The 12,055-nt window shown below is 46.5% G+C and overlaps 1 protein-coding gene across 1 annotated transcript in view; it reads right to left on the bottom strand.

Annotated features, from left to right (window-relative positions):
- The window catches only part of TLL2 (tolloid like 2), a 121,352-nt gene that overhangs the window by 30,730 nt on the left and 78,567 nt on the right, over nucleotides 1-12,055 (bottom strand). The window contains exons 8-10 of the mRNA XM_072739652.1: nucleotides 10,992-11,116; nucleotides 8,572-8,687; nucleotides 3,258-3,360 (exon numbers count right to left, since the gene is read on the bottom strand). Of these exons, the coding sequence (XP_072595753.1) occupies nucleotides 3,258-3,360; nucleotides 8,572-8,687; nucleotides 10,992-11,116 (344 nt within the window). The remainder of the gene's footprint in view (nucleotides 1-3,257; nucleotides 3,361-8,571; nucleotides 8,688-10,991; nucleotides 11,117-12,055) is intronic.

The following is a 12,055-nucleotide window of genomic DNA, read 5'->3' on the forward strand; positions in this document are numbered from 1 at the left end:
TTGGCTGTGGTACACTCAACACACACACACACACACACACACACACACACACACACACACACTGCAAAAGTGTGTAAAATATGAGCCAAAAAAACCCACCCCAAACAAAACCCAACAAAACAAACTCTCACCGACAACAACAAATGGCAAAGGCCCCATCTCATCAATGAAAGCGTAGCCAGAGACATCAGGATAATGCAGTGAGAAAATTCTTGTTTCAAGTTCAAGAACAGGGAATTGCTGGAAATGCCTCTGGCTGTGCCCACTCTCGGGAGCGTGTCTCAGCCCTCTCTGGGGGAACTTCAGTAACAGAGAGCTTCCTTCCCCTGAGCCCTTTGAGTCTACCACATTACTCTGGGGGAGTTTAGGGTTGCCAGATTTTGTAAACAAAAATACAGGAAGGCTAGTTAAATTTGAATTTCAGATAAACAGTGAATCATGCATTTTATCTGACAGTCCTACAGGGATACCCTTCTCAAGATTCAGTAGCACGCCACATGACCCAGGCATTTGAGTTCTGGTCTGATCTCAGCCACTAGCTGCCTGTGTGGATTTACTGAGTTGGTCCACACTCAAGGAGCGTGGTTTCCTGGTGAAGGTGTAGGATAAGTGACTCTAAGATCCCTGCCAGGCTGAGGAGGTCTATGATTCCATGTTGTCATTGAAATTCCTCCCACAGAGCCCTTTCTATTAGTTCAATTATAAAATACTGCCTGAAAGCATTCTTGTAAAAGATGGAGAACAATCCAGAAGTATACAAACCAAACCACCAAGCTGCTTCCATCTGTGCTTCCTTTCTCAGAGGTAACCAGCTTCAATTGTTTGATAAGCACCCCTGATGTGCCCTTTCTATGTATGTGGTGCTGAACAAGCACACATGTACATACATTTACAGGTAAGCGGGATCATTCCCTGACCCAACTCATGGGGATTCTGGTTCAGTAGTCTTCCAGGGATCTATATTCATAGAAATCTTCCCAGCAGATATTGACGTCCAGCCAGGCTAGGAACCTCTGCTACCCAGAATGCAGCTCTCCATCTTCCTGACACACTCAATCATTACTACCTAGAAAGCCATGCCTCCTTCTGGCTGCTAGCATGCACTGTGTCTGCTCACATTAGGCAGGAAGCAGAAATCCAGGGCAGGCAGCCTCCACCTTGCCATCTGGTAACAAAACCCATTTGTCCTACAGCATATACACTCCTGGCCATGCTTGGTTTGTCTACCTAGACTGCAAACCAGCTGACTGATAATGGTGGTAACCTGGTACCCCTGCTCAGAGCCTACCCTGGCTGCTTTCTTGAGCACACGGGGACATTCCTATCTGTTTGTACCTCTAGGAACTTAAATTCATGGTCCTGGGTGGCTCAGTGATTGAGTGTCTGCCTTTGGTTCAGGTCGTGATCCTGGTGTTCTAGGATAGAGTCCCACATTGGGCTCCCTGCAGGGATACTGCTTCTCCCTCTGTCTATGTCTCTGCCTCTCTCTCTGTGTCTCTCATAAGTAAATAAAATCTTAAAAAAAATTAAAAAAAATAAACTCATGGTCCTCTGGACAGAAGGAGCTTATGTGTTATTCCCAGCTATGACCTGGCTGAGACCCTGTGGCCACACAGAGATTTCTATCTGCCAGGCTCCCTTGGGTCCAGCCAGACCCTCTGTCCCTATCTCTTCTGAGCTACCTGGACTCTGACTTGAAGTCAAGCTCCATCTGACCACAGAACTCCCCAGTTTAACTCTCCCGCTTTCCTCCTGTTTCCATTTTTAGCCTGTTGTCCCAACAGCAGCATTTCCAGGCCAGCAATTCACAGCACAACCAGTGTGGCTTTTCTGCCCATGTGAGGACACAGCAGGGACAAAGATCTCACTGAGGGCTTAGACTTGTCAACCCAGAAGCCTACCCTACTACTGCTCTAAAAATGAGGACAACCCACTATCAGCCAAAACCCTTCCATCTGGTTTCTTGTAAATCTGCATCTCTCTCTGGCTGCATCATGGTTGCTATTCCTGACCCAAATGAGTCCCTAGGTCCATTCCCAGGACACCGTGCCATTGGATCTCTATACATTCATCTTTTTGGGTCACCCATGGAAGATGGTTCTTCCGGTGACCAATCCTGAATGAACTGACCTTTTCTCCTTATGCAATCTACCCACTACCTCTCACTAAAAAGTTCAAGCTGTCTTTTCACATGAGCTCATGCACTATGCATCTCCCAGAAAGGGTACACGCTTATTGTAGAAAATTTAGAAAATATAGCTAAACCAGGAAAACTAGAATAAGATTTTTTTAAGAAAGAGCATGGAGGGTGTATGTGGGGGGGAGGAAAGGTACAGAGGGAGGGAAGAAGCCTGGTGCAGATTCCATGCCCAGTGCAGAGCCCAATGCTTGATCTCACGACCCCAAGATCATGACCTAAGCCAAAATAAAGGCACCTAACTGACTGAACCACCCAGGCATCCCTAGAATAAATTAAAAAAAAAATACTCCATCATCCTGAAATAACCACTATGTGTCATTTATTTACTTATTTATGCTGATAATTCTACTTGATATTTGTTACTATAGATCACAAGGTGGTTTCTTCCAGTTGAATCCAACCTATACATGTTTTAAGTAATTTTGTTTTGAATAATTCTGGTCAGGATATTCACTGTTCACTTTGCCACACTCCCTACCACTCCTTCATTTATTATGCCAACCCCATCTTCCTCCTGTATGCCTATTTTCTGAGGGCATCTGAGTTTGCAAAGCCTGCAAAATATACATACAAATGTATGTTTATTAAAATGGAATTCAATTGCTTATTCTATTTTGTAACACCTGTTTGTGTAACAATGTACAGGAACATGTCTCTGTATCAATAAGTTGTCACCTCCAACTTTATTTGTGGTGGCTGGATACTTTTCCACTGGAAAGATGTATCCCAATTTTTTCAGCTAATCTCTACTGTTGAATATTTAAATTGTTTTCCATTTTTCCTGCTCCGGTGAACATCCCCATGGCTAGAACTTTGCACACTTCCTTAATTGGTTCCTTAGGATACATTCCAAGAGGCCAAATTGCTGGGTTGAAGGGCAGTCTCAGTCTAAAAGCTTTTAACATGTGTTGCCAAATGGAGTGTTCAGAGTTTTACAATGACACAGACCCTTGAGAGCTTCCTGTGACTGCTGTTAGGACGGGCCCTTCCACACATTAACAGCGTCACAGAGAAAAGCCCATCACCCCTCTCCCAGGGCTTTCTAAAGTCAACTCACCCAACAGGGGGGCTTTTCTCCAGTAACCATCTCGGACCTCCACATAGTCATACCAGCACAGGCGGCTCTTAAACAAATCCATGGATGTGAAGTTCAGGACGATCTGTAAAGAGTTACTGAAAAGTGAGTTTTGGCAGCAGAGCCTGAGGAGGCTTGAAGATACATCTTGCATGCCCGTGTTCTCACATTACCTTTTAGCATACAGAGTGCTCAGACCACAGTAGGAGCGTCCTTGCAAAGACACGCTCACAGGAAACCTCATGACATTAAATAATAAACCTTAAGCAGGATGGGGAGTAAACAGAGGAGATGGGTCCTCTGGTTCTGTCTGGGGAATAACTTGAGCTTTTGAAGTCACTAGGTGGTTTATAGAAAACAGGATGCATTAAAAAGATGAACCAGGATGCACTGAGACTGGGGATTTAGAAGGAGGTAAGGGGTCAGTGAAGTTCAGAGATACGAGAAGATCTTATAACATCATCAATCATTCCAAGGGACCTGGGGTTAGCTGGAGTGCATCTGAGCACCACCGTGATCAATATCTCCTCGGCCATGACCTCACTCTTCTGAGATGCAGTATATCCAAGAGCCTTCCTATCTTTGGTCTGTTCATTCGTTCAATCACGCATTCATTCTTTCATTTATTCATCTCATCATTGTTAGTTGACCACCTACTATGTGCTCGTCTGTGTTGGCCAATTGAGATAGAAAGATTAGCAAGATAGGGTTCTTGCCTTTAGAGAGCTCAGGGAACATAGAAGCATCAGGTGAGTTGGAACACTCTTAAATAAATGCTGAAAAGGGAGGGATGGACAGAAAGGGAATCCTGAAGCCCCAAGGAAGGAGAAATCAGTGCTGCCCAGAAATACTGATGAAGGCTTCTCAGGCATTTAACCTAAGGGAAATAGGGGCTCAGGGGGGCAGAGGCACAGGGCAAGAAGGTGTTTTGGTGAGAGGGACTCAGGGAAGGAGAGTTCGGGGAACTGTTTTGTCATACCAGTGCAGGTCATGCTGTGTGTCTGGAATGGGGAGGCAGGGGCCTGTAGAGGAGTGAAGGCTGGAGAGCTGGGGGTTCAGCTGCACTAGGTTTCAGTTCTTCTGGACAGCCTGAGGCCATTCAGTGGATGCTCCTTTCCACAAACAGTGGAGCAGGCTGGGTGGCCCTGTGGACTTGGCACACAGCTACTGTTCCCACCAACCTGCTACCCTTCCAGAGCAGAGTTCGGGCATTAGTTCACCCCTATCAAGCCCCACAATGTAAGGTGCCCACGTGGTGTATGCATGCCCACCATGTCCCTGCTCCATTATTTCTCTGTTCTCTTCACTCACCAGGTCCCACTGAAGGCAGCCCTGCCTGGCCACTGCAGCCCTAACCCTGTCTGTGCCTTATCCCATTTGGGGTCCCTGCCCTGTACCAGTTCTTCTCTCTTCCCTGTCCTCTAGCCACTTTCTTTCATATTCAGACAGCCCCAGGTCCCTCTGTCTCTAGGCAAAGGCCCAGGCTGGAAGGCTGCGGGTCAAAGTTTCCGGTACCTTCCCAGCCAAATTGAAAGGACTGTTACTGTTACTCATTCTCCATGGCCCCTCTGCTTTGAACCTCCTCTCTCTGGGTTTCAGCACATCTGTTCTCTCTCTGCTGCTCTCTGGCCTCGACTGACTCCTGTCCTCCCTGCTCCCTGGTGACTGCGAGGGCACCTCAATGCAACTTTTCCCTTCCAGCTTCCTGTGCACAGGTGACCCCAGTTCCCGGGTACAACCCTTTGCTGTCATCTCTACTTCGCCCCTATTATTTATCCTCGATGCTGATAGACTTCCTTCCTGTAAGATGACTGCATCCCCTGCTGCAAGCCAGTCTGGTCACCCCTTCAAGAGCCCTGTCTGCATCGTTCTTGCCAAGAGGATTCCTGAACTCCTCCCTGCCATGCCCTGGCCCCCTCTGCGCACTAAGGCTTCTAGATCAATTTTGCACTTACATCTCATGTTTACCAAACGCCTTCTATGTTCAGAAAACTTCAGTGGTTCCCCATGCCCCCATCTCATAAACTCTCTGCTTACCTTTCAGAGCCTCCAGCATCCATCTGATATGACCTTATTACTTAGCAAGCCCTGAGGTATCCATGCTAATGGAACCTTCCCCAAGCCCAGCTCCAGTGCCCTTTGCTCCTCCCTGAATCCTTCTCTGACTGCCCAAATGGACACGGCCTTTCCCTTCTGGGGGCTCCCCGCCTCCCTTTTATAGTGACTATAAATAATATAGCAGGTATTTTTAGAGTCAGGCAGATCTGGATTTCTCAGCTTTACCACTTACTAGCTCTCAGATCTTACTACCACTTACTTGCCACTTGGATCTTTAGTTCTCTTATCTTCAAAACAACATGCATACTTTTGAGTTATTGAAGGGACTGCATAAGAAACTGTATAGTGAGTGTGTAATGCTAGGTCTGACACATGATAGGCACTCAATAAATGCAGTTTAAAAAAAAAAGGGATCCCTGGGTGGCGCAGCGGTTTGGCGCCTGCCTTTGGCCCAGGGCGCGATCCTGGGGACCTGGGATCGAGTCCCACGTCGGGCTCCCGGTGCATGGAGCCTGCTTCTCCCTCTGCCTGTGTCTCTGCCTCTCTCTCTCTCTCTGTGTGACTATCATAAATAAAAAACAAAAAAATCAAGCCTCGCTGAGTGTAAACTTAGGTGAACCACAAACAGGACCCACTAAGCGCTCTTCATAGGCTGCCTGTCTTAATTAGCATTGAAGTGTCCACCCCTTCATTTGGGTTGATCACACCCGATGTTCAGGTCTCAGGACAAGGAGGACCTTCTTCCACAAAGTCCTCTCTGATCTCCTACAAAATGAAGAGGCAGGACCAGAAAATAATAGGCCAGTTCACCTCCTATATTGTACAGTGTGTGTGTGTGTGTGTGTGTGTGTGTGTGTGTTTCACTCTTCTTTCGAGCCATACCAGTGGTTCTCAACCCTGCCTGTGGATTAGTACCAACTCAAAACTGTAAAAAGTAATACTGGGCAAAGCAAATGCCCCTCCTTCAATGAAATCAGACTCCTTAGAGGTAAGGGGAGGACCTTAACTAAACTCTAAATCTCTTGAAGACAGGGATTTTAAATTAGATTTCTTTTGTATCTCCCACAGTGCTTGCATTCGGGCAAAAGGGCTCAGTAATATTTCCTGGCTGGTTGCAATAGAATTCTTAAGCTTTTCAAATTTTAGAAAGAAAATGTTATTACAACTTCTTTGGTAACACATTCATGATTGAAATGAATGGGATACTTATTCAGCTTAATTATTTTAAATATGTTAGGGAACCATAAAGACCATAGAGGAATAGGTGATAAACAAGAGGTGATCCTTGAATCAATCAAGTTTGCTAATTATAGCAGCTCTGCGGAAGGCTGGGTGAAGCAGAAATTGAAATAATTCCTATACAGGAATTTCAATGATAAATATTCTCTCTGCCCCTCAGCAATAATAATTAAAGCTTGATGAATCTTATGCAGTTCAAACATATCACACAGCCTCTACTATTTAAGGCAATTCAACAACTTGGGGATTTCTAGATCACCTCCTCTTCTGCCTCCTTTTTCTTGCCTCTCTCTCACTCATGCCTCCAGCAGGCACAGGGATAGCAGCACGTGCACCCAAGGAAGACAAGCCTGGAGTCTCTCAGGCTCAAGATGTCAACCACACTGTCATAAATGCTTAGAGTCAGAAGAAGAGTTGCATGTGGGTGTTGTGTGTGAGCACATGTATATGTGAGCATGTGTGTGAATGAATGTTCAAATGTTCATTAGCCTGATGACCTCTTTGTGAAATAATATAGGATGATGGCTAAGCATCCAGGTTCTCACCTGGGTTCAGATCCCAACTTTGCAACAAACTGAGTAGCCTTAAGCAAATGCATTTCCTTATCTGAAAAAATGTGCTAATAGCACCTATCACATGAAGTTCTGAGGACTAAGAGATAATCCACATAATATGCTGAGAATAGTACTCAGGTCATAGAAAACATTTAAATGGACATTTTTAACAGTTATGAATTAGGAATACCTGAAGACTGGCTACAGGCACCCAAAAATCCATCACCTCCATGGCATCCCAGCTGTAGGTTTTTCCTTCGCCACTCATCCATTCACATGCCCATTCAACAAATACTTTTTGTGTGACTATGTGCCATGGCTGTGTTGGGTGCTGGAGACCTAGGGGTGAGTAGTCTCTGTCCTCAATGAGTTTAAGGTCTAAAAGGCAGACAACCAAATAAACCAGCAATCATGATATTCTGAGACAAGCTATGGCAGCTATAACTGTAGAGACTCTGACCCAAGGGATAGAGAGGGCATCTCAAAGACAGAAGCATCTGGAAGAACCCTTGGATTTGTAGGGAAGTGTGAAAAAAAAAAAAAACAAGTTTTAGGAGTGCAGAAGTCCCACATCCCAGTTCTATATTTTACTGTGAATTTGGGCAATTTTTTAAATGTCTAAGCCTCAAATTCTTACCCATATAATGGACATGAAGAAATATATCTTGCAGTAGGGTTGAGAACATACCACACTTGGACCAGGACAAAAGAAGCTATTGCCCTGGCTCAGCTCCAGAGGGAATCTGGAGGGAATCATGGTATCTTCAGACCCAAAGGATTGTGCCTCACTCAGAGTTTGCATAGCTCCTACCTTACTTCAGTTGCCCAGGACCCTGGAGTTCCTGTCCAAATGGCCCTGAGCCCACTTCCAGAGAATGCAGAGGTCTCTGCCCTGAATCCACCCTCCTGAGCATAGAGAGCACATATAATCAGTCCACTTCTACTGGAGAGACAGCCAAGCTATAGCTGTTTGCAAGGTAGGAATGCAGAGTGTTTTGGAGCATGGCTGGAGTATCACCATGGGTGCTCCTGAGATGAAACAGGGGGCTGAAAAGAGGAGGGGCCAGTTGTGGATTGAGGGGAGCTTTCCCTGCATCGCTTCCTTCCAGAGCAATACTCTGAGGTGTCAAGGAATTCTAAATTGGATCCTCACCTCCCAAGGCATTCTGATGGTGTATTTAACAAAGAAGAAGGATAGAGTCTGTTCTGTTTTAAAAACTGTGAGCCTAATTTATAATTCATGTGGACATCTTGCTTATTGGCCTCCATTTGTATGGGTGATGCTGGTTGAAGTCCAGAAATAAATAATGTTAAACAAGCTAGCACCTAGCACATAGTGGGTGCTCAAAGCTAATAGCTGTTTTTACTATTGTTAATAATAATACAATCCCCAACTTGCCCAACTCAAAGAAAACTGTCATTTCCTGAGGTGGTTTCACACCTACCTTTTCCCCCGGAGTGACCGATATCCTCCAGACACAGTGGGAATAAGAAGGGTAGCCGTTTGGGAAACCAGGTGCAGAAAAGTTTCCTGCTGTGTCCTGCAGGGTCTCCCCACATGCTGCAGAAGCAAAACAACGACAATGGTTCCGGTATACACACTCCTCACCTAAGCACCTCCCTGCACCAGTCTGCTTAGCAGATGACACCCCTTGATCAGCCAAAGCCCTCGGAACGCATTGGCAAGAAGCGTGTCAGGTAGACTGACAATTGTTTTCTGGCTAATAAAAGTGAAAATAGGGTCTAGGCACCAAAATGTAATACCCAAGGGTTTCTTCTGAGGCTCTTAAAATGGCCTCGGGTATGGTGAACGAGTTTCCCAGCCTTGCTGGGCCTTAGTTTTCTTGCCTGTAAAATGGGCAGGAGCTGCCTGAAGGGTTAATGAAATGGATCCGCTCAGTGCTTGGCACACAGTGAGTGCTCCACACATAGCACTCATTATAATTATGACTAATAACATTAGTGGCAGAGAGCATATAAAAGTACAAGTAGATGAAGCAATGAGACAAAGAAAATACTTTGAAACTCACTTCATTAGAAACTCAATGGTTTGAAATCTTGCCTCTTCTTTCTCTGCAACCTACCTCTGAATGAGCTACCAAATAAAGTCAAGAAAACACAAAAATGACCAGAGGTGTGGGAAGCTGGAATACTCTACAGTAGGCTATTCTGCCCTTGAATGTTTGAGGGTTGCCTGGTCATAAGTCTAGGGTCCTTACGTATGTGACAAATATTTTCACTAATTTGTCCTTAAAGAAAAAAAAAAAAGTAGCCGTATGAGTAAGCTTGGGAGGTGCAGGTTCCTTACTTCCTGATGCCCAGGGACTCGGACCCCAAAGACAAAGACACTGGTTTGCTGAATGCCCTTCCTCCCAGGGGGGGGCGTCACCCACAAAGTGTGGGAAACAAGCATCCTTACCCATATCTCCCTACATGCAATTCAACCTCCACTCAGCAACTACTCTGCTTTCAGTTACTGCTTGAAATTACTGGAAGCTGCAGTCTCGGAACTGCAGGAAAGGAATAGCTGGAGAGTGGTCCGTCATCAGCCTCAGGAAATCCTGGATGCTAGGGCTTCAATATCATGTTACTGAACAACTGCCAGGCATCATGAGGATTATGCCCGGCAGTCAACACCCCCAAGGGTTCCACGGAAATTATTTTAGAATAATCATCAACATTCTGCAAGAATAGATACATTACTATATGGCTCCATGGTATTTACCAGCTGCCTCCAATCCTTTTGGGAAGAGGCATATACATTATAACTAAATAAATACTGGCATTTCCCTGAGAATGCTATAAGGTTTCTCTTTCAATTCAGCAAGGTTATATGATATGTGTGTCCTGCATTTCAGCCCTAATACGCCCCCACATGACTAATAGCTGGATGGACATACTGCTCAGAGTTTTGTGATGAACCAAACCCCATCTGGTCCTTTGCGTGCCCTGTGATCCCACTAAGAAGGCCCCTATTTTAAATATACTGTCTCATGATCAAACTGTGTGTCTGGTCTGGGGTTTGGAAAACATTACTGGACCTGTGGGCAATGAATTTCCTTCTTCCTTCCCAAACCACTGAATTGCATTCTCTCTCATCAGTGGTAAACTCTGGCTGCTGTAACCAATGCTTTGCTCTGAAGCTCAACAGCTTACAGGGGCCAATGTGAGCTCACTCCCACGGCAGCAGGTTGCAGGGGAGGTGATGCTGAAGCCAAGGGGATGGAAGGCAAAGAGGGCACATTCAAGGGGAAGAGGCTTGTGGGTGGGCAGAGAAGCAGACATCTCCTCAGACCCCAGTGTACTGTCCGGTCTTCAATGGCTGATTTCTAGCCAATGACCAGCATCTTGGATGGCTAGGAAAGCCCCAAGACTATAGAAACAACCTCATTTACACACTGAGGATTGCTGACTCCCACCCTTCTACAAACACTCTCCTTCATTCACCGTCTTTCTGCAAAACCCTTGGGTTTTGTTTTGCCAAACCCACATCTCCTACTCCCATAAGAAGGGGAGGTGCTTTTACAGTTACAAGGTACACACTGCATCAGGCCCCTGTTCACTGTTGTCCCACTATGCCTTCTTCTTCTTCAGAATATCAGGGCTTTGCCAGAAAATTCTGAAGATTCCCACAAATTAAGCTGTGAGCTCCAAGACCTATTCTTCATGTCACTACTGGCAATTACCTCACCATTTGGGCCTCCTACACTGTCTAAAGCCTCCTTAGAGCCGCACGCCAGAAATTTCAGCAGCCTCTCCAGGTTCCCCAACCTGCCTTCCCAGCAAAAGGGAAAGTCTGCAAAGGGTGGCTGAGTCACACTCTGTGGGTGCTCCAGAGGCCCCAGGACTCCCCAGGGTCAGTTACCTGGGCATTTGTACAGCTTCCTGGCTTGAGCTATGTCTCCCTGACTGAGCCGCACACGCTGGCCAATGGTTGGCCTGATGCCATTGTCGTCTCGACGGGGGAGGATGGTGTCTAAGAAAACTCCTCTACAGGAAGAAAAGAGAGAGAGAAAGGAGAAAGAAAAGTCAAGGCCATCTGGTTGGCCGCGCTGGGATTTACAGTCTTCATTTCCTTGCACGTAATCCCATCCATATCCCTAGCCCCTGTCGCTCCGCAGACCCGTGTGACAGAAGAGACTTGCTTTACTTGTCCTGGCATCTGGGCATTCCACTTCATGAGCTGCCTCCTCACTTCCAAGGGGGAAAATGACTCTTGTGAGTTTGCCAATCTGCCCTTACCTGCTGGCCTGGCGGCTCCTTGCTGCTGTGCATGGAGCATTTCCACAAAGCCCCTGACAAGTCCAGGTCCCCGGGCCCGCCACACCGGGCAACTGTGGGAAGCACCATTCAGAGAGACTAAGGTGTACGTGGAGGCCCCTGGAGTTGTGCAATGGGCACTACTGAGCAAGGGTATGCCTTGGAGAGGCTCCAGAGAGGCCTGGGAGGCAGCATAGTGTGAGGCTCTCAAGGGCTGGTGAGTAAGTGCTGGTGGATGGGTTGTCAAATAGTGGGAATCGGGGTTTGGGGGGGCCTTTCTGGCAATGGGGATGATCAGATGGAAAGTGAGAAGACTGCAGAGAACAAAAGGTGGCTGAGAGAGCCCTGGTCTAGAGATTTCTATGAATAGCCTGGTTCTGCCACCTGGGTGAGCTCAGACAAGCCCCTTTTTCTCTCTGAGCCTCAGTTTACTTATCTAACAATAAGAGAGTGGCCTAGACAGGCATTGCAGTCTCTGATCATCACCTGGATCCCCAGGCCTCTAGCTCACTGGCTTCTGGCTTCCTCTCCAGCCACTTCTGACACCTCCACCCCAGTTGGTATCTTAAGCAACACAGAACTTCTGCTAGCCCTAACCATGCCCTTACAGGCCGTCCTCTGCTGAGGCTCCCTCAGCATCTTCTTGTCCACTAGCAAACTCCTGTTCAT

The sequence above is a fragment of the Vulpes vulpes genome, chromosome 15 (assembly GCF_048418805.1).
Source record: "Vulpes vulpes isolate BD-2025 chromosome 15, VulVul3, whole genome shotgun sequence".
Classification (NCBI taxonomy): domain Eukaryota; kingdom Metazoa; phylum Chordata; class Mammalia; order Carnivora; family Canidae; genus Vulpes; species Vulpes vulpes.